The following is a 26,260-nucleotide window of genomic DNA, read 5'->3' as shown; positions in this document are numbered from 1 at the left end:
ACAATGGTCTTGAATTTCCTCCTTTTGTACACAATCTGTCTGACTGTGGATTGGTGGAGTCCAAACTCTTTAGAGATGGTTTTGTAACCTTTTCCAGCCTGATGAGCATCAACAACACTTTTTCTGAGGTCCTCAGAAATCTCCTTTGTTCGTGCCATGATACACTTCCACAAACGTGTTGTGAAGATCAGACTTTGATAGATCCCTGTTCTTTAAATAAAACAGGGTGCCCACTCACACCTGATTGTCATCCCATTGATTGAAAACACCTGACTCTAATTTCACCTTTAAATTAACTGCTAATCCTAGAGGTTCACATACTTTTGCCACTCACAGATATGTAATATTGGATAATTTTCCTCAATAAATAAATGACCAAGTATAATATTTTTGTCTCATTTGTTTAACTGGGTTCTCTTTATCTACTTTTAGGACTTGTGTGAAAATCTGATGATGTTTTAGGTCATATTTATGCCGAAATATAGAAAATTCTAAAGGGTTCACAAACTTTCAAGCACCACTGTAGAACTGCTCAACTAAGTAAAGAGAAACAACATCCATCATTACTTTGACATGAAGTGTCTTTTAATTGATTAAAAATTAAGAAAATCCATTGATATCGAAGGGGTGTCCAGACTTTTACCTGCTACTGTAGTACTTTAGATTTGATGGTGAATTTTTTTTTTAAAAAATATTTATTTTTATGTGGAAGGTAAATGAGAGTGATCTCGTCTTGTATAAATAGGTAACTCGGCAAAAGATAAAAAGAAATATAGAAAAAAATCTCCTGGTATTTGAGATTTGAAATGTACTTTGAAGGTCAGTATGAAAATAACACATGAAGGGTTTTTGAATGAATCAACATAAAGAAAAAACAGCTGAATTAATAGTTGTGTCCAAACTTTTGAATGGTACTGTATTTCAAAGCAGTCCATAAAGTTTCAGTTTATTGCGGTTTTTCATGGCTATCGTACAATAGTTCTTGGTTTTGAAATGAAGCTGAAAGAGTAATATTTCTCATATATGAATAATAAGACTTCTGTCCCAAAATGGTATTTTGTAAAGGATGGACCTTTGCAGACAGGTTAAAGCTGTTCAAACCATTGTGCTCTTAACTAAATGAAATCATTTTGGTTCCAGCAGCAGGGTAAAAATAAATAAAAAGAATGGAGAAAAAAAGGTCTATTCGTTCCCGTTAAGCTGGAGATACAATGGAGAGCTGGGACTGGAACAAGCTGCAATATCACTTTTGAAGTAGTACAGCAGTAATGATTTCACGGTTTCCATTAATCTCTTTATATGTATGGCCAACCAAGAAAGATTATTGAACTTCACATTTATTTCTCTGATTCTTTCGTGTTTTTATCATTTCAGATAGATTCTTTTGGAGTTCAAAGACGTGTTCAGAAGTTTTTTTTTTTTTTTTTCTTCTCCCCTCTTCCCCCTTCTCCGGTCAGATATGCACAGCTGAGCGAGGAAAGATGGATGATAGATCGTTCGCTGGGGGGGATCCGACCCAAGCAGGGCCTAGAGCCTATCATGCAGAATTAATTTCGTGCTGCTTAGTGCTCAATGCTCTTGAAAATGCGATTTGTATAAAGGCATTGATATGCTAATCCAGACAACTCGCTTTCCCCCCCCATATGAACAAATCCAATTTAACTTTTTTATTATAACACCGAAGCCTCTCCTCGCCTCAGTGAGCACAGTCTCCACCCACTGCTCCGTTGTCAATCAAAGAGAGGGAGCGAGGAATTGAAAGATTGAAATGGGAAGAGGGAAGAGATATCATTGCATCACCTGACCTGAAAAACGGTCTATGGATCATGAAGTACCCCTCAGCACCACGGGCCCGTGATGTTCACTGTTTAAGCATTACTTATTAACACCAGCTTGGAGATCCGACAGTTTTACTCATGGCCAGGCTGAGATTATTTATTTATTTATTTATTTTAAGTAAGTGTAATTTTGTTCCATTCCATGACTTGGGTGCAACTCCTGACTTTAGTGCGGCTGATGAGTTGAACGCATCTCCTCAGGGGTGCCGCAGTTGCTTTTTGAACACTGTGGCTTCTGCATTGCTGAGCAAACAGTAATGAGGAAGCAGAAGGTTAAGTGGAAGTGCATACTAGAGTGTGTGCACAGATAGGGGTGATGTGTTGATGTTGTTTTAGTGCTCTCGCAGATTGGCTCGCATTAAAGGCCCATTTGCACTAATGGGATGCACAAGAACTCCGCTTACGCAGTTTAGATATTCTGTGTACTCTATACACCAGGGTTGTTTGAGTAAAATGTGTTCAGTTACATCAAATTCTTTGCCTGCAAAGGCACAGATAAGCAGCGATCATGGCTGAATGATGACAACTGGTATCTCTTAATCATGGGAGGACAAATCAGTAGCCTGGGACAAACACGTGTTCTTCCTGTGAGACACCTGAAACCAGTCAACTGCATCTTTTCGAACTGCTGTTCATGCTGCGTCACAGGACAGCGGTACACTCTGTTCCACACGCAGGAGCCCACAGATGGGCATTATTGGCTAATGTCGCTGTGATTGACAGGTGAGAGAGTACTCCACCACTTCTACCCTGAGAGCAAAGACTCTCTTGGACTCCCAGCTGGCTGTGCTGGGATGCGAATTTGCGATACGGTGAACACTTTGCTTTTCTGTTGCACCACTTGGGAACAGGTTATTTAACAGTCATTCCATGAAATCGAGTCATACATGAGCTGATAGCTGATGAGGCGCATAGCACCAACTTTGCTATTAGCCATGCATGACGAGATTTGAGTGGAATAAGGCCACCCATTTTTTATCTTTAGGTTCACGGATTTTTTCAACATATTTTTGATGATGTCGGTCGAAATAAAAATAAGTGTCCTTGTCCAATTTTTTTTTTGCATGGCAAAATTTCAATGTCGGATTAAGATGGTAAAATAATTTAAATTCAAGGGACACACTTTCCATGCGTACACTACCGTTCAAAAGTTTGGGGTCACCCAGACAATTTTGTGTTTTCCATGAAAAGTCACACTTTTATTTACCACCATGAGTTGTAAAATGGGGCGGCACGGTGGTATAGTGGTTAGCGCTGTCGCCTCACAGCAAGAAGGTCCGGCGTAGCCGGCGAGGGCCTTTCTGTGCGGAGTTTGCATGTTCTCCCCGTGTCCGCGTGGGTTTCCTCCGGGTGCTCCGGTTTCCCCCACAGTCCAAAGACATGCAGGTTAGGTTAACTGGTGACTCTAAATTGAGCGTAGGTGTGAATGTGAGTGTGAATGGTTGTCTGTGTCTATGTGTCAGCCCTGTGATGACCTGGCGACTTGTCCAGGGTGTACCCCGCCTTTCGCCCGTAGTCAGCTGGGATAGGCTCCAGCTTGCCTGCGACCCTGTAGAACAGGATAAAGCGGCTAGAGATAATGAGATGAGATGAGAAGTTGTAAAATGAATAGAAAATATAGTCAAGACATATTTTTCTGGCCATTTTGAGCATTTAATCGACCCCACAAATGTGATGCTCCAGAAACTCAATCTGCTCAAAGGAAGGTCAGTTTTATAGCTTCTCTAAAGAGCTCAACTGTTTTCAGCTGTGCTAACATGATTGTACAAGGGTTTTCTAATCCTCCATTAGCCTTCTGAGGCAATGGGTATGGAGGGGGGGTGGAGACGCGGTGGAGACGCGGGGGGTGGGAGCATGGCGAGTGCGGGCGTGTTTCTTTTCAAAATATGGCTTGCGGGAACCGTTATTCCAAAATCTCGTACTCCACCTTTAAGCAAATGTTTGAAAACTCCGGATCTCCTTCCTTCATGGTGGCTGCCATTTTTTTGTGCCGCACGGCGCATGCGCAGAGCTGATTCAGTTCAGAGTGCGCGCGCACTCAGCGGAGGCAGTAGTGTGTCGGAGGGAACAGAAGCAGAGATAACACTTTTGTCTCCGGTAAACCAGTCTTCTCTCGTTCAATTACGTGCTGGCATCAAAAGATACCGTTGGTTGTAAATGAAACCAAACTGAGTGGTTGGAGTGTATTTTCATACACAAATGGAGAAATGTTCGCTGAGTGTGTAATTGTGTAGCCGCCACTGCAGACCGTTGTCGTTGTTAATTCATAGCATGCTCAGCTGCGTGAATGTGTCATGCACCGAAAATAAGAGATTTACAAGCCAGGAACGCCTCATGATGCAATACGCAAGAAAAGAAAGAAGATTTACTGCCATTTTACTTTGTATTTGAGTAAAGTGAATAAATAAATGGTCTGTGGAAAATACATTTAATCCTGGGAACTGCGTGCACAGGAGTTTATTTTGTGTTTACTCCCCCCGGCTGGCTACTTATTTGTCATGGCTGGCTAGTATGAGCCTTAGTGGAAAGGCCTGGGAATGCGTAAATGTCGAGTTCGATTTTAGATTTACGAACCCGAAAAAAATGTCGAAAAACCGGCGTTAAAAAAAAAAGTTCAACCGCACAAACGGCACTCACCCGGCCGGTGGACTGGAAACAGAACATTTTTTAATAATGGCCTAAAGAAATATGACCTAGTACCAGGGATACAGTGCTGTTACAAGAAAAATGTGACTTTTTTTTTTTTACATTTCTTTTTGTACATTTCGGCGGTTAAAATAAAAATACGCACAGACTTATTGATTGATTGATTGATTGATTGATTACTTTATTCTGAACAATAAAGAAGAAAGATATAAAAATAAAAATTTAAATAAAAAATCCAATAATCAAAACATCATAAACAAACAGAATAGCGTAGCCACAAGGCAATAACATAACAATGTTCAGAAAGGATTAGGAAGAAGTAATAACTTATCCAATCCTAACCCTCTATACCACCGCTAATCAAATGTCACTTTCCACCATAATAAACTATATATACACAAAAGAAAACAAAAGCAATAAACAAAAAAGAAAACATACCAACATACCAAAACATACCGACATGGTATAATATCGATCAAATCATATATACAGATACTTATGTTATGCATATAGACACACATACAATACATATATACAGTACATACATATACACATACCTATAGCTATACACTAAATACAAGAAGACCAGTCACAGACTTACTCTCAATTTCATCATCACCTATATAGTCTGCCTGTCCTCATTCTCATATATTTTTATTAACATGTTTTTATATAATTTTTTAAACAGTTTTATGTTGGTGCTATTTTTGAGTTCATTTTCCAGACCATTCCACAATTTCACCCCACAGACTGTTCTGCACATACTTTTCATAGTTGTTCTAACATTTACTCTCTTAAAATTCATTTCCCCTCTCAGGTTATACCCACCCTGCCTTTCCATAAACATATTTTGTACCTCACCCGGAAGAAGGTTATGTCTTGCTTTATACATAATTTGTGCAGTCTTGTGTTTAACCAGATCTGTGAATTTCAGAGTGTGTGCTTTTACGAATAATGCGTTTGTATGCTCAAGATATCCCGTATTATTGACAATTCTTATTGCTCTTTTTTGTAATGTGCATAACGGCTGCAGGTTAGATTTGTAGGTATTACCCCATATCTCCACGCAGTAGCTCAGATATGGAAGTATGAGTGCATTATACAGAGTATGTAGTGATTTATAGTCCAGAATGTGTCTTGATTTCCCCAAAATTGCAGTAATCTTTGCTATTTTTGCTTTAACATGATTAATATGCGGTTTCCAGCAGACTTTATGATCAACAATCACACCCAGAAATTTTATTTCATAAACTCTTTCTATGGTTATGTTGTCAATTTTCAATTCAACTTGAGGGTTCGACTTATATTTTCCGAATAACACAATCTTTGTTTTACTCAAATTCAATGACAATTTGTTTACATTAAACCACCTTTTTAATTTATTCATTTAGGTTGTGATTGTTTCCATAAGCTGCTGTGCATTGTCCCCGGCGCAAAAGATGTTTGTATCATCAGCAAATAAAATGCATTTCATTATACATGATACATTACATAAATCATTAATGTACAATATAAAAAGCTTAGGACCTAAGACAGACCCTTGCGGTACTCCACATGTTATGGGCAAATACTCAGATGTGTGATCTCCAATTTTTACAAATTGTTGCCTGTTACTTAAGTAGCTCCTCACCCAGTCCAAACCAACCCCTCTGATACCATACCTCTCTAATTTTTTGAATAGAATGTCGTGATTTATTGTGTCAAATGCTTTCTTTAGATCTATGAAAATTCCCATAACATGTTTTTTATTGTCTATACCATTTGTGATTTTCTCGATAAGTTCCATTAATGCCAGGGTTGTTGATCTGTCTTTCCGGAATCCGTATTGACTGTCAGCTAAAAGTTTATATTTTTCAATGAAGTTGTCTAGTTTTGCTGTGAACAGTTTTTCGAGGATCTTGGAGAACTGAGAGAGTAAAGAAACTGGCCTGTAATTTGTGTAATGGTGTCTATCTCCACATTTATATAAAGGTATAACTTGAGCTATTTTCATGTTGTTTGGAAATTTACCAGATTGAAAAGACATATTACATATGTGAGTAAATGGTTCTGCAATTTCTTCAATAACTTTTTTTTATTAAACTCGTATCAATATCATTCCAGTCAGTGGAGGTTTTACTTTCACTTCTCCTTACAATATCTATGACCTCTTTTATGCCAACTGCACCAAGGAATATAGATTTAGGATTTCTCTCCCATCGAGCAGCCTCCGCCCCTCCAGGTGTGTCTGTATCCTGAATCTTTTCTGCCAAATCTGATCCCACATTTACAAAGAATCTATTAAAACCATTTATCACTTCTTCCATATTATTTATTGATCTGTCATTCTCAATATAATGATCAGGGTAGCTTGTGTTTTTGTTTTTAGCTCTATTCCTAATAATACTATTCAGTACATTCCATAGCCCCTTCATGTTATTTTTATTACTATCGAATAATTTATTATAATATTCCTTCTTACATGTCCTCATGGGCGGCACGGTGGTGTAGTGGTTAGCGCTGTCGCCTCACGGCAAGAAGGTCCGGGTTCGAGCCCTGTGGCCGGCGAGGGCCTTTCTGTGCGGAGTTTGCATGTTCTCCCCGTGTCCGTGTGGGTTTCCTCCGGGTGCTCCGGTTTCCCCCACAGTCCAAAGACATGCAGGTTAGGCTAACTGGTGACTCTAAATTGACCGTAGGTGTGAATGTGAGTGTGAATGGTTGTCTGTGTCTATGTGTCAGCCCTGTGATGACCTGGCGACTTGTCCAGGGTGTACCCCGCCTTTCGCCCGTAGTCAGCTGGGATAGGCTCCAGCTTGCCTGCGACCCTGTAGAACAGGATAAAGTGGCTACAGATAATGAGATGAGATGAGACATGTCCTCATAATGCTGGTTAATTTATTCTTGTATTTTTTATATTTAATTTCTGCCTCCAAAGTTCTTTTTTTTTTTTTTTTTATGAATTGTCTATACAGCGTGTTCTTTTTTTTTTTTTTTACAGGCATTTTTTAATCCTTTGGTGATCCATGGACCAGTTGCTTGTTTTTGTCCATCATTGTATTTCCTTACAGGACAGGTTTTATCATATAGTGTTTTAAAGATATTTAGGAATCCACTGTATGCTTTGTCAATATCTTCTTCCTCATATACTACTCTCCAGTTCTGTTTAAGTAATTCACTCTTAAGTGTCCTTATATTTTCTTCGGTTCTTATCCGTTTGTATTTCAGCTGATTCATATCCTTAGGTTTCCAGTAATTACAGTGATAGACAATAAATACAGGCAAACGGTCACTGATGTCATTATATAAAAGCCCACTTTCTGTATTATTTTCCATACTGTTTGTAAATATATTATCTATTAATGTGACACAATGAGAAGTAATTCTACTAGGTTTGGTGATTTTTTTTTTGGGTATAAACCCATACTGTACATTTGTATTTATGAAATCATCTGTCATTTTATGCTTTTTTGGATTTAACAGATCAGTATTATAATCCCCACAGATAAACACAGTCTTCTGCACTGAGTTAGAAAACATGTTTTCCATCCAGTTTTCAAATACATCAATACTTGATGCTGGAGTTCCGTACAAACAGCTCACAATTATATTTTTTACTTTTTCCATACAAATTTCCACTGTGATACATTCCACCAGATTATCAACAGCTGCTGTCATACTCTCCACCACCTTATACTTCAGTCCTTTGTCCACATATATTGCCACACCTCCTCCTCTCTTTTTCACTCTGCTTATATGATTTAGATCATAACCCTCCATCTCAAAGTCCACACCTCTGTCAGTGCTGATCCATGTCTCTGAAATTGCTATGATGTTGAATGGGTTCTTAAACTGTTTCAAATATTCTTTAATACTGTGGAAGTTGGCATATAGGCTTCTGCTATTGAACAAGGTTCCCGCGCGTCATTAAAAGTCATTAATTCCAATTTTCTCTTTTTAAGGTCATTAAAAGTCATTAAAATCCACAATTTCGTATTAAAAGCCATTAATTACGTAGTTGGCCAAATCTTTAAAATAGGAGCGGCTATCACAGAGCGGAATTTCTCAATATCTCAATATGCGCAGAAGATGATGCGCAATCGTCCTATTTCACCTCGTGTTTGATAAATGGCGCTATTATAGTTAATCATTCACCCGTATCACAGTAAACACGCAATAACAATGCCACCGGCACGGAAGTGCGTATTCAACAAAGGTTGGGTGGAAGACGAACCATTCAAAGCGTGGGTCACGCCGGTAAATGGAGATAAATACGCTTTCTACTGCCGTGTGTGTAAAAAAACACGTTCGTTGGGAAACATGGGAAAAAATGCGTTGAAAGAGGTTTCTCTGTTAACAAAGAGGTACTGCAGGATAACCAACATCAGGACACAGTAGTGGCACAGCGCATAGTGTATGATGCTATTCAGGATTATGGGGGGCCACTTCAGGTACCGATCACAAAGGATATGTTGAAGTCAGCCTCAGCTGCCAGAATGAGATACAGGAATTACCTTGAAGAAAATCAAAGAAAAAAAATTGAGTGAAGAAAAGAAAAAGAAAAGACATGGAAGATGAATTAGATACGTTAAGAAAAAAATGCAAAACACTGGAGTCCGTCATTGACACTCTTGAAACAAATGCAGATCATCTTTCTGAAGAGGCGGAAAATGCCAAATCCAAAGAGAAAATGGCAGAGAAAGTTGCTCAGGCCAACGCACTTGGATCGAAAAGAAAGTCTAAAAAGGAGGAACTTATCGAAACCAAAAAAAGAGTTGGACGAAAAGACAAAATCCTTCAGGGATTTGAAGAGTTCTTAGTTGGACGAAAAGACAAAATCCTTCAGGGATTTGAAGAGTTCTTGAAAAAAAAAGAATTCTAAAAAAATCAATAAAGATTTTTTTCACTTTGTACAACATGTCTTGTGCTTTGCTTTACTTACTGTTAAATTCATCATGTACTGGTCCATTGGAATATAACTTAGCATAGCATTCATATAGAATTGTCATTAAAAAGTCATTAAAATGAGTGTAAAAATGTCATTAAATGTCATTAATTTTCAAATGATTCTTAGTGTAGGAACCTTGTTGAAGTGGATGATTGATATGTTATGCTTTGATTGGAAAGTTGCGTTGTAGTGCTCATCTGTGTAATAACTGCAGCCGTTTTCTATATCATTGAGTAAATTGTTATCCGGATCAATATCATGTTCTATGTCCTGTATTTTATGTTCTGTATATACAAAGTTTTCTAGTCCTAATGTGTGTTTATCATCAGGAGTTGTCATGGCTGTAATTTAAGGATACCTTGTTGTTGTACGTTTCGTTAATATTTGCTCCGCTCCTCCAGCTCCCGGATGACTAGTACTTTGGCTTGTTCTGGTGTTCCATTTAACTTGATGTATATTTTGCAGTTTGAAGTCCATGTCGATTGTATTTTCTTCTGTTGCCATTCTGGCAATGTCCGCATTTTTCTTTGTCAGGTGCTCATTGATGTAAACGTCTGATCCCTTCAGCCGTCTTCCCTGTTTCAGCAGTTCGTTTTTGTGTTTTCTATTTGTAAACCGAACTATTATTGCCGGTTTTGTCTTCTCGTTTCTCCTTGGGAGCGGGTGACAGGCCTCGATGTTCTCCCTGTCTAACTCAACTCCCTTTGAGCGGAGAAACGCCGCCACCTGTTGCTCCACCGATGCCGCGTCCTCCTCGCTCGGCTCCTCTCCGTTCCGTATCGTCACTGCCCGTGCATATGAACGAGGTTTCACTTCCAAGCCGGTGATTATGATGTCGTTCATTCTGGTATATTGCTCCAGATCGGCCACCCGGTTCTCCAGCAAGTTAATCCGCTTATCCTTCTCGGTGATTTGTAGCCTCAAGGCTTTAACTTCCTCCACCAGGCTCACAGGGGCGCCGCCAGAAATTTTGGGCCCCATGAAAGATTAGAATTTTGGGCCCCCCAACTTTGCCCACCCTCGTCACAATTGCACTATTGTCATTATTTGACTTTTGATAGCCCATGGACCTTGAGTTTGTGACTTTATTACATTTTATGTATTAACCAATGGTTGAAACCAATGGTTTAGAACGTGTGAACATTCCACACACGTAACCATGTCAAACACTTGATTGGTGTCCGTTATTAGTGTAACGGGTTTATTTTTTTCCACTTGCCATTGTGTGTAGTGGTGGGGAAATTCTGCGCTGGCCCTTTAAGAGCGCAGGTAGTTATGGGAACGAGGCGCTGGCCTCTTTCAGTTCGGTTTGGAAATGTAAGCGCCAATGCCACTGGACGTTTGCAGCCCGTCCTCAGCAGTGTATTTGTGTCTCATTTCTTCAGAATAAAAAGACTGGTGAACAACACAACGTCTGTTACATTAGCAACACTTTAATCTAGCAAACTGTATATGGCGCTCGCTCATTAAAAACTTCAACCCTAAAGCATTTATGGGTTGTATTGCTGCTTACCTCCTTCTCCAAAGCGGGGTTCAGTGGTTTGGTAGGGCGGAGGCCCCCCTGAGGCTGAATCTGTGCATATTTAGGGCACCCCATTAGTTATGAAACTGGTTATTAGCACTAGTTATTAGCACCAGCATAACGTAATATTTCATCTTGTTTATTATCACACAAGTCAGTTCAGTTATTAAAATGGAAAAAATGTCACTGTACAAACTGTAAAAGTGTTCTCTTGATAGGCTAATCCAACCACGTTCATACTGTTCATTTACCATTCGCTAATATTTTGAACACACATGAGCGATAGCTACCTTTCTTTGGGAAAAACTGAGTGACCGGTTGCCTGCCTCTCCGGTCCTTCTCAGCTTTCAGCTGCCTTTCTTTACGTTTTTGACAGCCACTCTTCATATTTAGCGATCATAGACTGTACGCACTCCACTGCTGGCTGGCTGCTGCACCGCGACACAGCAGCAAGTAGCGTTGCACTGATCAGCACACAGATTTAACGCATCGCGCTTCTACCAGAACTGGACCGTACCATTTCACAAAAGGGGGAGGGTTAAATGACAATATGTTGAAGAACTCAAGAAATAGACAACCTTGTTCAATTAGCTCATTTTACCAGATGGAATATTGCATTGTTGTTATTTCAAAAGTCTTATTAAAATTGTCAAAAGCATATTATCAGCCCCTTAAAGGGCCCCATGGCAGTGCTGGGCCCCTAGAATTGTTCTAACCTTTCCCCCCCTGGCGGCGCCCATGCAGGCTCATGATGGTTTTCTGCTGTTGTCTAACAGCAGAAACCTCCTCCGTCAACATGTCGAGCGATCTTTTAATATCGTCGACCTCCTCAACCTGTGCCGTATTCTTTTTTGGTGGCATGTCGCCCCGTTATCATAACAACATGCCCACTGATAGCTTCTTAGCCCCTTTCAGCTTCTGAGCAATGTGAAGCGCAGGAAGAACAAGCGGGGCGGCAGGAAAATCTGAGGCTTCAGCCGCGGCCCGGGCCCGCTCTCGCTCAGAGCCTGTTCCCGCGCAGCCTCTCAGCCCGCTCTCGCTCAGAGACTTTTTATTTTTCTAGTGGTAGTATTTAACTGCCGTCGGCGGATCCGTGATCCGAAAAATCTAAAACGAGTCGCCTAACTATTCATTCTATCCACATTCACTGGATTTTGAGACACGGAGGTTTTTTCTCCTGTCTTTTCAAATTTGATAAACTTTTTATACAAAACATCCGACCAAATCATTTCTGCTTAGAATGTAAACAAACCGGTGAAATGACCAGTAGCAATTTGTGAAAAATGTTATAATAATAATTCTTGAAAAATAAAGATGCATTCTTACTATCATACTTTTTTTTGGGGGGGGGCTTTTTGCACCTCTATTGGATAGGACAGTGCAGAGACAGGAAACGAGCGGGAGAGAGAGACGGGGAGGGATCGGGAAACGACCCCGGGCCGGAACCGAACCCGGGTCCCCGGACCCACGGCACGGCGCCCCATCCACCCGAGCCACGACGCCCCCTACTATCATACTTTTATTCCATATTTTGTTGCTGTTTTTTGTATTTGTTTTTTTTCTTCTTCTTCTTTAGGGTTTTTCTTTTGTCATTGGTTGGTTCAGCAACATGCGCCGCCATTTTGTTTTTCTCTCCTCACGGTATATGAGCTGATATCCTAGTAGTAGACTAGCCAATCGGAGCGCACGATTGCTCATACCCAGTGAATGTGGATATAATAATGTTTTTCATTCTCTGGCTAGGAGTACAAGCTTTTATGCGTCACAACATAATCTGGATCATTGACTTGCCGACTGTTTAGAAATTTTTGTTAGAAAATCTCATATCATCTCTAGCCGCTTTATCCTTCTACAGGGTCGCAGGCAAGCTGGAGCCTATCCCAGCTGACTACGGGCGAAAGGCGGAGTACACCCTGGACAAGTCGCCAGGTCATCACAGGGCTGACTTGTTAGAAAATGATTATAATTTAATTTCATTTTACTAGCTCCAAACTAGTTCACCGTACATCATAGCATTATGCTAGATGCTTCTTTATAGGCTAGTTAATTATGTTTACGGGCAACCAAATTGTGCGACCTGACCGCACATTGGAGCTGATAGTTGCCCAGTGAGCAAGCTGTTGAATTTCTCTCCATTCTGCTTTTTATGTTTAACCATTCGCAGTTAACTTATAGCTATCAATAAGACGAATTAAAGTGTGTTTATTTTGTAGCCGTGTTTCACGTTACCACTTTTAACCAGATGCCTGGACTCTGAACGGATATATCGTCTGTCTGGAAATTAGCACACTTTTGTCCATTCATCTTGAAATATTCTGTTTGTGTATTTTTTTAAACAGTTCACACATCACAAGAGAGAGTAACTAAAATGTAAAATCTACAGTGGTGCTTGAAAGTTTGTGAACCCTTTTGAATTTTCTATATTTCTGCATAAATATGACCTAAAACATCATCAGATTTTCACACAAGTCCTAAAAGTAGATAAAGAGAACCCAGTTAAACAAATGAGACAAAAATATTATACTTGGTCATTTATTTATTGAGGAAAATGATGCAATATTAAATATCCATGAGTGGCAAAAGTATGTGAACCTTTGCTTTCAGTATCTGGTGTGACCCCCTTGTGCAGCAATAACTGCAACTAAATGTTTCCAGTAACTGTTGATCAGTCCTGCACACCGGCTTGGAGGAATTTTAGCCCATTCCTCTGTACAGAACAGCTTCAACTCTGGGATGTTAGTGGGTTTCCTCACATGAACTGCTCGCTTCAGGTCCTTCCACAACATTTCGATTGGATTAAGGTCAGGACTTTGACTTGGCCATTCCAAAACATTAACTTTATTTTTCTTTAACCATTCTTTGGTAGAATGACTTGTGTGCTTAGGGTCGTTGTCTTGCTGCATGACCCACCTTCTCTTGAGATTCAGTTCATGGACAGATGTCCTGACATTTTCCTTTAGAATTCGCTGGTATAATTCAGAATTCATTGTTCCATCAATGATGGCAAGCCGTCCTGGCCCAGATGCAGCAAAACAGACCCAAACCATGATACTACCACCACCATGTTTCACAGATGGGATAAGGTTCTTATGCTGGAATGCAGTGTTTTCCTTTCTCCAAACATAGCACTTCTCATTTAAACCAAAAAGTTCTATTTTGGTCTCATCTGTTCACAAAACATTTTTCCAATAGCCTCCTGGCTTGTCCACATGATCTTTAGCAAACTGCAGATGAGCAGCAATGTTCTTTTTGGAGAGCAATGGCTTTCTCCTTGCAACCCTGCCATGCACACCATTGTTGTTCAGTGTTCTCCTGATGGTGGACTCATGAACATTAACATTAGCCAATGTGAGAGAGGCCTTCAGTTGCTTAGAAGTTACCCTGGGGTCCTTTGTGACCTCACCGACTATTACACGCCTTGCTCTTGGAGTGATCTTTGTTAGTCGACCACTCCTGGTGAGGGTAACAATGGTCTTGAATTTCCTCCATTTGTACACAATCTGTCTGACTGTGGATTGGTGGAGTCCAAACTCTTTAGAGATGGTTTTGTAACCTTTTCCAGCCTGATGAGCATCAACGCTTTTTCTGAGGTCTTCAGAAATCTCCTTTGTTGGTGCCATGATACGCTTCCACAAACATGTGTTGTGAAGATCAGACTTTGATAGAGCCCTGTTCTTTAAATAAAACAGGGTGCCCACTCACACCTGATTGTCATCCCATTGATTGAAAACACCTGACTCTAATTTCACCTTCAAATTAACTGCTAATCCTAGAGGTTCACATACTTTTGCCACTCACAGATATGTAATATTGGATCATTTTCCTCAGTAAATAAATGACCAAGTATAATATTTTTGTCTCATTTGTTTAACTGGGTTCTCTTGATCTACTTTTAGGACTTGTGTGAAAATCTGATGATGTTTTAGGTCATATTTATGGAGAAATATAGAAAATTTTAAAGGGTTCACAAACTTTCAAGCACCACTGTATAAATGTACGAGAAAGTTGTTTCCTTTCTGAGCTCATGACTCTAGCCCTGCATCTAATCTCTGGTCCGATGAGCGGTCTTCAACGATATAATTGCGATCAATAATTTGGTTAGCACTGTCGCCTCACAGCAAGAAGGTCCGGGTTCGAGCCCCGTGGCCGGCGAGGGTCTTTCTGTGCGGAGTTTGCATGTTCTCCCCGTGTCTGTGTGGGTTTCCTCTGGGTGCTCCGGTTTCCCCCACAGTCCAAAGACATGCAGTTAGGTTAATATGGGGCGGCCTTCCTTGGGCTGAAGTGCCCTTGAGCGAGGCACCCCAACTGCTCCATGGGCGCTGCTCACTGCTCTGGGTATGTGTGTGCACGCTCATTGCTCACTTGTGTGCGCGCGCGCGTGTTCACTGCTTCAGATGGGTTAAATTCAGAGGAGGAATTTCACTGTGCACGTGATTTAAATAAAGACTTCATTAAATATATGTGATCTGGATAAAGTGCAACAGATCTGCTACAGAGGCTGACCTTTTGTTTTTATTTAGTTAAATAGTCACCAGGTTTTTTTTTTTCTGGTTTATTTTTTTTGCATGCATTTAACTTTTTTCTTCCATGCATTGATGACCTCCGCTCTATACATTTTATACGCTTTTTTTTAAATTGAATGATTTATACAAATTGCTCAATAGATTGTCACCGAGGTCATGCTGCGATGATGTCAAAGCTGATTTATTCATCGTAATGGCTCTTTGAGCTGCTACATGTGTCAGAAAGGCCAAACACTTTGCAGTCCATTTCACTCTTCGTCCTCTGCACCTCCATCTCTCTGCGGCTTATGTACAAGCTGCCCCAGGGGTGCCATTGGGGCCTGCATGCGTGTTTGTGTGTGTGACCAAGTGTGTACAAAAGCAAAATGGACAGAATGAGGTGGCGGTAGAGAGGAATGGGGTCACTCTTTTGAGAGAATAAAAAGGAAATTGCATGTATGCGGTCCCCTGGTGCCAGCCCCACGCAGGGAGATTACAGTGATTCACTGTTAGGGAGACATTTAACAATGTGAAAAAGAAACACTGGGATTTATAATACAACCCGCATGACATTAAATTGTCCCCGGAGATGTGACCTTCACCACAGCTCAAACATTTCTGCCCTTCTTTTTCACTGCCCTCCTATACTCTAGAGATTGAGCGATCATTAGCGACGGAGGCGGGCCAGTGCTCCGATTTTCCCAGGTGGTTCGGATTAGCATGAGGTTTGCGTTCCATTAAGGCCATCATTAACGTGCTGTATTACGCTGAAGCGACGAGCGTATTTTTAAATCCTTAGTGGCTCTGTGATTTTTATACCGACACTGTTATACCTGTGACACCGTTCACTTTTCTAGGATACCTGTGTTTCTGTTAAATGTCACATCAGAGGCTGGAACTCCTTGTCGGCGTTATTGAATGAAATGTGTGTGTGTGCAGGAGATGACTCCGCAGGAACGGACGCTGATCACTGACCTCCGTAAGTGTGACTTTGGAGAGCTGCATGCCATGCACAAGGAGAAAGTGGAGGCAAGGAAGAACATGAGCAAAGAAGACAAACTGGTGTGTACGCCAATGTCCAGAAACGTCTGACCAAATAATCAGGCGACAGACAAATATCAGTTGTTTATTCTTAACGTTGTCAAACATTGCTAGTTTATGTTTATATAATATTTATAGCTTGGTTTAGGGTCCCAGCTTCATATTTTGTGCATTTGCTAATCAAAACAAGCTCTTTCCAGTGGTATAATTGTTTTAATGCTAGACCTTGTTATACATTTGTAATATGCATGTGAATTATAGGCGCAAATTTAGGCCCACTTTACACGGGGACGGTCTGAAACAAAAACGCAAAAGTCCGTTTTCGTTCTCACTTTTTTCCGCGTCTACACGACCGTTTTCAAGGAGGAAATCTGCGTCTATACGGTGACGCATACCGTATTTTCTGGACTATAGAGTGCACCTGTATATAAGCCGCATCCGCTCTATTTAAAAAAAAAAAAATTAAAAAAAAGATATACAAGCCGCACCGGGCTATAAGCCGCAGATATCTATGTTGAAAAATTAGATATTTACTGCATGTAGAGAACGATTTTGTACTGTAAATGTACATGTATGTACCTGAACAGATTCTTTCCGAACAGTGCCTTTTAACACGGCAGCAACTTTGCTGATTAAAACGGAACAGAACCAAGAGAAAATAACCGGTATTTATTTACCTTCATTTCTCCTGTGTTTGAAACCACAAGTCACTTTAATCATCTTCGCTGGATTTGAAAATAATTACCAGTTAGTAATTTGTCGTGCGTGTTCTATCTGCTAAAGATCTGCTAATTCTTCTTTGCATTGATTTTTCGTCTATCTTATTTTTGATTCTACTTCCGGTTAGAGCGCCCCTAGCGGTGGAAGAAAAATCCACAGAATAGCCGCACCTTTGTATAAGCCGCATGGTTCAAAACCTAGGAAAAAAGTAGCGGCTTATAGTCCAGAAAATACGGTAAATGTGTGGAATTCAATTGGATGTGCATGCCAGGCGGCTAGGTGGTGCTGTGAAAGACCTCCGCTATGTCTGCACGCATGCGCAACGGCTTCCGTCTTGTCTGATCTGCACGTCTGCGCCGCGAAAACTTTGACTACTCTGGCTATGGTAAGTAAGAAAGTAAGTAAAAAAGTAAGAGCATACTATACCCGCCTCTGTTCATTGACGGTATATGTGCAGATTCGGTATAGATGTTCGAAGGACTCCTGGACGTTTATTAAAGCTGCCAGAGCAGCTTGAAGGTCCGTTGGATCGATGTAATCAGACATGCTCTTACTTTTTTACTTACTTTCTTACTTCCCGGGCTGGCATGTACAGTATATGACATATGTATGACGTAAACGCGTACCCGACGTGAGCAGATCCGAGCAGAGTTTGGCGTATTGGGTAGTTTAGACGGATATGCAACGGGGGCTGTTTTTAACTTATCCACTCTGGAAGGCGTTTTCAATTTTTTCCGTTTTTCAGCCTCGGAAACGCCATCCCCGTGTAGACGAAAGGCACTTCCGATAAAATATTTAGTCGTTTTTACCCGACAGCGTCCTCGTGTAAACGGGCCCTTATTTATTTATTTATTTTAGTGCTGTCAAAAATGTCGCGTTATTAACGCGTTAACTTGACTCAATTTTAACAGCGATAATTTTTTTATCGCGAGATTAACGCTCTGTGACATGATGTAGGTTTTTCATAAGCTTTTGAAACTGCCAGGAACTTGGAACAGAGACTTTGCTTAGAAAACCGATAGCAGCTAGCCACGCCCCGCACAGCCAGAGTCCTCTGCCCTCCTCCCCCAAAGAACCAGCGCGGGCAGGGCGCGCTAGTAGAGATGGGATTTATGGCTCTTTGATGGGATCCGCATCTTTGTGATCCGTTCTTTGAAAAGAGCTGTTCAAAAGACTGGCTCATTTGGCTCTTTTTAAATATTTATTCAGTTTTAAGAAGACAGCGTCGAAAGAAGCCAGATCCCTCTGAACTGTAAACTCAATGCTATCCCAGAAATCCTTCCTGTAATATGCAAATTTGGCCGCCTCTGATTGGACAGCGCGACGCATCAACAGGCAGAAAGTGTAAAAGTACAAAATGTGTTAAGTGAGCTGAAACAGTAAAGATCAGATTCAATGCAATATTTATCAACGAACAACTTAAAGTTAATATAATAGTGTACTTTATATTATAATCAAGCATGTCAAGCCTACCGTCACTGTGTAACCTGTCTCTCTGATTAGAGTTGTAGACACTCAAGCAGTAGATCACTTCACTCATGGTTCTCTTGCTAGCCCCGCGCCGGTGCTCGGCTTAGGTTTCACTTTGTAGTGGCTGTGTCAAGACGTGTTATGTTTTGCAATAAAAAAAAAAACATTGGTACAAAGCAAGCCCATTCACTTTTTTATGCTGATAAGAGAATTACGATGTTTTTTTATGTGACAAAAATGTGCGATTAAATTGCAATTAATCGCGAGTTAACTATGACAGTCGCGACATTAATCGCGATTAAATATTTTAATCGCTTGACAGCACTAATTTATTTATTTTAAAGCCTAATAAATCAGAAAGTTTGATTTCTTTTGAACACGTACCTAGTTGCCTAAAGAGTACTATAACATGAGTAATAAATAAGAAAATTTGAAAGATCTGGTGTGCTTTAATGTGGAGATATGGGGCATCAAAGTTGCTCCAAAGCACATTTTTTAATGATTTTCAGCAAGACATAACTTGGCAAATATTGAACTGTGAGCTTTCTATTTTAGTATTTAAAGGCGTCTGGCACTGAACAATCCTTGAAAATTTCATGTATCTGGCATGAATAATTTAAAAGTAATGACTTATGGAAGTGAGGTCCGTTTTAACAGTGAAATTGGGGCCACGCCCCTTTTTAAAAGCCTCTATATCTCAGAAACTAATAAAGATATATATAACACAAGCCTAAAATTTTGTATACTATTTACTGGGCACACTGACAATATTTCCAGAAAGTATGAAGCAAATCTGAGCTGGTCAGTGGCGAGGCCTCTGGTGATTTCACAGGGATTGACCCAGGTATCAATTTCGTTCCCGTGCGCAGCAGTGGTTAGACCAGTCTCAGTATGGAATCACGTTTTGGAGAGGATTCTGATCGTGATTGGGATTCTTATATGTCGAAGGAAGGGGCAGATGATTATCAAGGATATTCTGGAGTAAATGCAGTGCAAAAAACGATATCTTAGCAAGTGATAATATCTTAAATAGTTGAAACGATCGAGCATTTCCTATTAGAAGAATACAAGACACCAATTCTGAGATGATTAAACTTCGTTCTAGATTGCAACCAACTTATTCTAAGAGGTCTTATCAAGTGAAAATATCTGTCCATGCAGCAAGATAATTTCACTAGCATTCAGTTCAGTTTTCTCCTCAAATTCAGTTTTCAGTTTTTTGCAGTGTGGTTATCTTTTGGAACCCCCAAGACGAGAAATTGCCAGTTCACTCAGTTCACGACAGTCCCACGCACTGCTGATAGCGCACCACCAGGCAGAGAGAATTGGAAACGCAGATCAGTTTGTGGATTTTTATTCTAAGCTGGCTGCTGCAAAATATAGGGAAAATATTTAGATGTACCTCAATAAATGCAGAAATGTAATCTTTAAAATGCACACTTATTCAGTGTAATTACTGAAAAAAAAAATGAACAGTGTTGGGCAAGTTACTTCAAAACTGTTTTGCGTTATTTATTACTTGTTACTGTCATTTTAAAGTAATTAGTTACATTACAATATTACTGTATTTAAAATGTAAAGCATTACACTACTATTGTAGCCTAGTAAACTAGACCCACCCGCCTAGCGGCCAAAAATATTTTTGCCTACGAGTGGGTCTAGCCTCGCACCATATAAACAAAAACACCCCGGGCATCAAATCATGCCCGCCAATCACAACGCAAGGTTTTTGTTTGGATTCTTTGGGCGGGCTTTTGCAGGAGTGACGACAAGGCTGCGCGACGCTGGAGAAAACGTAACAGGAAAGATGGCTACCGCTAGTGAACAGCGCGTGTTTGACTCCGCTTTGGAATCAGTTTTAGAAGAATTAGACTTGGAGTTTTCGTTGAAACATGAGCAGGAAGAGGCTCTCCGCTCATTCCTTTTCAAGAAGGACGTTTTCGCTGTTTTGCCGACCGGCTATGGCAAAAGTCTGATCTGCCAGCTGGCTCCGCTCGTAGCCAAAAGGATGGGGCTGGTTTGTGCAGTCCGAAGAATTAATAAACAGCTTTGAAACATTACTTTTTGATTGTTTCTTATTTTCCCGTTATTTTAAATTTAAGGGAAATTATTTCAGCAAACACCACTAAATAAAAATAAAAACTCTCAAAAACAGTTTAAGCAAACCCTTGAAAAACACTTGGAAAAAAAATGAGTGTATGTTAAGTATGTGGTACAGACTCCAAACTTGTGGTCATTATCTCCAAACTTCTTAATATCTATCTTTCGATTACGTTCATTATGTCTTATATTAAATATAGTTAGTTGTTTTTTTTTTTCTTTTTTATCAGACATCTAATTTTTGGGTTTGTTTACCTGACATGTTTCGACGTACAACTTCCGTCTTCCTCAGAGTGTCACCGGATGTTATTGGTGACGCATCTTTTATCAGCTGCTGTTTCTGAAGGCGTGGCCTTCAGAGAAAGAGAAAAAACTAACTAACAAACAAGAACACAGGGGAGTAGTTACATTACCATACATCAGGGGAATAACTGAACGCATTCAAAGAGTAATGAGGAAACACAACATTAACACACCTGTCAAACCACACACAACACTCCATCAGATCCTGGTTCATCCCAAAGACAGAATACATCCGGACAACAGATGCAACATCATATATGAGATTCCATGTCAATTATGCAATAAAACTTACATTGGGGAGACAGGAAGGAGTTTCAACACAAGAAAACATGAACATAAGAAAGAGTGCGAAAAGGAGACAGCTACAAGACAAACCCGAACAATAAAAGAAAAGGCACAACAGGAAAATTATAAGTCAGGTATAACAGATCACTGTAAAAGGGAAAATCACATTATGGACTGGGGGAATGCCAGAGTCATCCGCACAGAAGATAACAAACATCAGCGCTGGATCAGGGAGGCCATGGAGATCCGTAAGCGAAGCCCGAGGACCATCAACCGGGATGAGGGAGCATACATGCTCTCCCATACCTGGAGTGACATCTTGCAGGGGACGAACAGACAGTAGAAGGCGTGACCGACCTGTCAAACCAGACAGGAAGGCCACGCCTTCAGAAACAGCAGCTGATAAAAGATGCGTCACCAATTAACATCCGGTGACACTCTGAGGAAGACGGAAGTTGTACGTCGAAACATGTCAGGTAAACAAACCCAAAAATTAGATGTCTGATAAAAAAGAAAAAAACAAAAACTAACTATTCTTAATATCTAGAACCTGTTTATTAATTAATACGCATTTTGAAAAATTATTTATTTCAAGGTCTCCCCCACTGCTTTCTGTCGCTCTGACTACGTCACAGTCACTGTTGCGCTGATTGGTCAGAGCGTTGGCCTATACGCACAGAGACGGTTTGAAAGACAGCGGGTTGTTCCTCCCACACCCGTCGGAAATGTCTACGATCGAGGCCAGACTAAATATTCACATTTAGTCTGGCTTGCCAGGCTACTACTATTGCATTACTTTTAAATTACTCTCACCAAAATAACTGGAAGTATGGATTTGGCAATCTAAATGTAGCTCAAGACGCTCAATTAGCTCATCACACATCCAGTGGAAGGTGCTGTGGTATCTGACTGAGCTCGGCTTATGGTTAAAAACACTAGAATATAATAGCCACAGTGACGGCTCATGGCACAATACAAGGAACAATCATCGCAAGAACAGACAAAAGGTGAAAGTCTGGCAAATTGTGATAGAAATACTGTAACTTTAGGCCTATTCATATTAACATTAATTGAACTGTATTGTAATGTAATGTCTAAAGATATGACAGGATACAAAATTAGCATTTCTATGCCTTTATTGTTTTCAAGTTTACAGCATTAAGCATAGTTTATGCTTCATAAAAAAAAAAAAAAGATTAGCCCTAAGGGATATGACTCCATTTCAGAAATTTAACAAAAATGAACAGATTATGGCAAATCGTAGCCTACAATAAAACTGGCCTGAAAAAACCCCACAAGCCTTTTAAATCACGGCTAGACAATGACTGTTAGCTATATGAGGCTACCCAGTCACATTTCGAAAAACGGAATTAGAAATAACAAAATCAAAGTGCTTTTAATGATACTGAAGTGCTTAGGCCTATTAGCCCTCGAAGGAAAGGCAGCTCAATCACTTTAGTCTGACTTCCGACCAGAAAAAAAACTCAGTTATACAGGACAAAAATGTAAACAGACTGTCAGCATATCTTCAACAACATACCGTACTCTGCCACAAGTCTCCTAACCTCCTGAGGCTGAAGGAGCATCTCAGAGCGGCAGAACGTTAATTTTGGCTGCTTTGTGATTTTATCGCCACTCTCATCCTCTGCTTGCTTCCTTGCTAACTTCATGTTACTATGGCACCTCTGGAAATGTTGAATTAAATTACTGGTGCTATTTCGGGAAGTGGACAGTTCTTTAGGTTTAGCACACAAAGTGCATTTGACTGCGATGTTCTTCACATCCTTATTTTTCACAAACTTAAAGTAATGGGCGTGTGCCCATCTGGAGAATGTGCTATCCGGCGTTAGATCAGCTGCAGGTTCACTCATCTCTCTCTCCTGTCTGACCAGCCTAAAGGAAAAGGAAGCGAAACATTTTGCGCGGACGTTTCACCTCTGCTGATCTCGTGGTGATTTTGGCAAATTTGTATGAAGGGAAAAAAACCCCCCCACCACTTCATTCCAGGTTAAAAATGCATTGTAACGCGCGTTACTGACATTTGTACCGAGTAAAATATTACCACATTTTTTTCTGTAATGCCTTACATTACCGCGTTACTGCAAAAAGCAATGCATTACGGTAATTCGTTACTTTTGTAACGCGTTACACCCAACACTGAAAATGAAGAGGGCAATAATAGGGGAAATGACGAACTGTCAATGTCAGATCAAATGCCATTTATTAAATCAATGGGTTTCTTTTTACTCCAGTAATTCTGGTGGTGATGAACACTTGATGAATCAGATTTATTATTCATAGGCGACACGAAATCTGCCCACTTCGTTTGCGCAAACCTCGTACACTGTCACTTTAGTGTCATCTCATTCTCATCTCATCATCTCTAGCCGCTTTATCCTGTTCTACAGGGTCACAGGCAAGCTGGAGCCTATCCCAGCTGACTACGAGCGAAAGGCGGGGTACACCCTGGACAAGTCGCCAGGTCATCACAGGGCTGACGCATAGACACAGACAACCATTCACACTCACATTCACACCTACGCTCAATTTAGAGTCACCAGTTAACCTAACCTGCATGTCTTTGGACTGTGGGGGAAACCGGAGCACCCGGAGGAAACCCACGGGGAGAACATGCAAACTCCGCACAGAAAGGCCCTCGCCGGCCCCGGGGCTCGAACCCGGACCTTCTTGCTGTGAGGCGACAGCGCTAACCACTACACCACCGTGCCGCCCTGCTTTAGTGTCATTTCTCGGAAATTCGTGAACTGAATGTCGTGTTGTATATGGATTTGAACATCCAAACACCACGCAGCGCTTTCCCATCATTATTTTTGTAAGATTCCAACAAGAGTCTCCAATTTCAGCGAGTAAACAAGCACGGAGTCTGATGAACCGAAATGACCATCATGTGAGATTAGCCCTGGCGCAAGGCTTCCTTTTACCGGGGTCCGGACACCGCGATTTATCGATTAGTTTTGTGCTTGATAATTAAATAATTAATATTGTTCCCCCCCCCCACACACACACTTTATTAATTCATTTTGATTGTTACTAGTGATGTATATTAATTTTAAAGCATTACAATAAGGCATGACGTACATTTGGGGAAATTAGACTAAACCAAGCAGGTTGAATAAAATTTTATCATCTCTGGCCTCTTTTCCATAAAAGGCAACCCGTGAGACATACTGTATACAAGGGGAGACGAATGAGAATTTTATTCGCTACATATCCCACTGGACATGCCAGCGCTCCAGTGTGTGCTGCCCAGTCCCCATGTTTTGGCTCCCTGGTAACTTAATTAACTCGGCTAAAAAGCGGTAGCTAGTGTAATGGCATAATGTACGGACAGCTCGTTGACTGCATTAATACAGAGTACAGGAAATAAATAAATGTATGAATTCCCCGGGAGAAGATAACCATATAGCCATGTTGTTCTCTTGATGCATGCTGAGACGATGCATTGCAGCGTAAAAAATTGACCATGGGAGTGTGCAATTCACATCCTGTATAGACCCCTTCGCATGTTTGTAAACAAACCGACCGTTGCCAGGATGCGCGCGCAGCCTGGACCCAGAAACGATGGCGCTGCCCATAGACCGGCATTATGAGCTGTCAGGTTATGCCAAACAATTGTCGTTACAAGATCGAGAATGCTACATAAATAAGTTAACTCTAACAAGTGGACATCGCCTACCGGATCCGCATTTAATTAAAGAGTGGATGGACGATGTTAGTAAGTTCCCTGGTATACGATGGCCAGATATATACTCGTACCTTACTGACAAGACTTCAGTGTACACCCACGAAAAACTTCGTGCCTACAAGTCTTTAGACACATATGATTGTTATGTGCGGGCATGTACAACTTGATTAACAATGGGACATTCATATTCATTTTGTTTTAATCAAATTATGTCAGTGATGTGATGGCAATGTGGCTTTAGCTCCAACAGCAAATACCAACACTAAACAGCAATTTGCAGGAGGTAATGGCATGAAAGGAATGATAGTGTAAAGAGTGCAGCTAAGAGAAATCAGAGCTGCGTAAAAAGCGAGAGGCAGAGAGCAGAAATGAAACTGAACGGGGCAGGAGCTAGGTTAGAGCAGTCAACGTAAGTTGGCATTTAGAGTGAGGGCACACAATTTTACCTTTCCATCCTTGCTTTAACCTCCTAAGACCCAAGCTGTTTTTTTTACATGCATTTTTTTATTTCTTTTTGCTATTTGGGCTTATTAGAACCTGATTAGATTAAAAACTAAGCATCATCTTTGATAAGATGTACTTTTTGAGAAAAAGTATGTCCACATATGTGGATTCTTGTTCTGAATTTCTAAAAAGTGCTGTCCACGTATGTGACCGCTAGGCCCTAGGAGGTTAAAATTGTGATTTTCGGCATACACAAATAATGACGGCACAAAATCTGGACTGCTTGAGTCAAGCGAGAGCTCTCCTACAAACAAAATTGCATGCAAAGCTAAGTTAACATGCTAACAATATTCATTACATTGTGTAACTATGACCCAGCTAATCAGACAAACGTTACCCAAGTATTTTGCTACATCAATAAACGAAGACTAGAAAGAATAAAAAAGAAAGATTTAATAAATAGCCTGATCTTACCTGTGATGAAGTGGGCACTGCAAACCCGCGCATTTTTGGTGGTGCTTTCATCCCAGTCTACACGTTTGATGGCTTGTAGCCATAGACGTCGGCGATTTTTTGGAATGGGTGAGATCCTGCTGGAATTCTGTACATTTTAACCCCATCACTGCTACGATTCTGACACCCGACAACACAACAACTAGGCATTTCTGAGTCTTTTTTGGGTCCAGGCTGCGCGCGCAATTTCCGCTTACGTATGAATGACGTTTACTGCGAAGGGGTCTATATTAGCATTCTCTTCAT

The 26,260-nt window shown here is 40.6% G+C and overlaps 1 protein-coding gene across 1 annotated transcript in view; it reads left to right on the top strand.

Moving 5' to 3' along the window:
- zgc:173742 (DNA topoisomerase I, mitochondrial) overlaps positions 1–26,260 on the top strand; it is a 233,252-nt gene that overhangs the window by 95,508 nt on the left and 111,484 nt on the right. Inside the window, exon 9 of the mRNA XM_060924351.1 lies at positions 16,372–16,494. Coding sequence (XP_060780334.1) covers positions 16,372–16,494 — 123 coding nt within the window. The remainder of the gene's footprint in view (positions 1–16,371; positions 16,495–26,260) is intronic.

This window comes from Neoarius graeffei, chromosome 6, assembly GCF_027579695.1.
Source record: "Neoarius graeffei isolate fNeoGra1 chromosome 6, fNeoGra1.pri, whole genome shotgun sequence".
NCBI lineage: Eukaryota > Metazoa > Chordata > Actinopteri > Siluriformes > Ariidae > Neoarius > Neoarius graeffei.
This window is presented reverse-complemented; position numbering and strand designations above follow the sequence as displayed.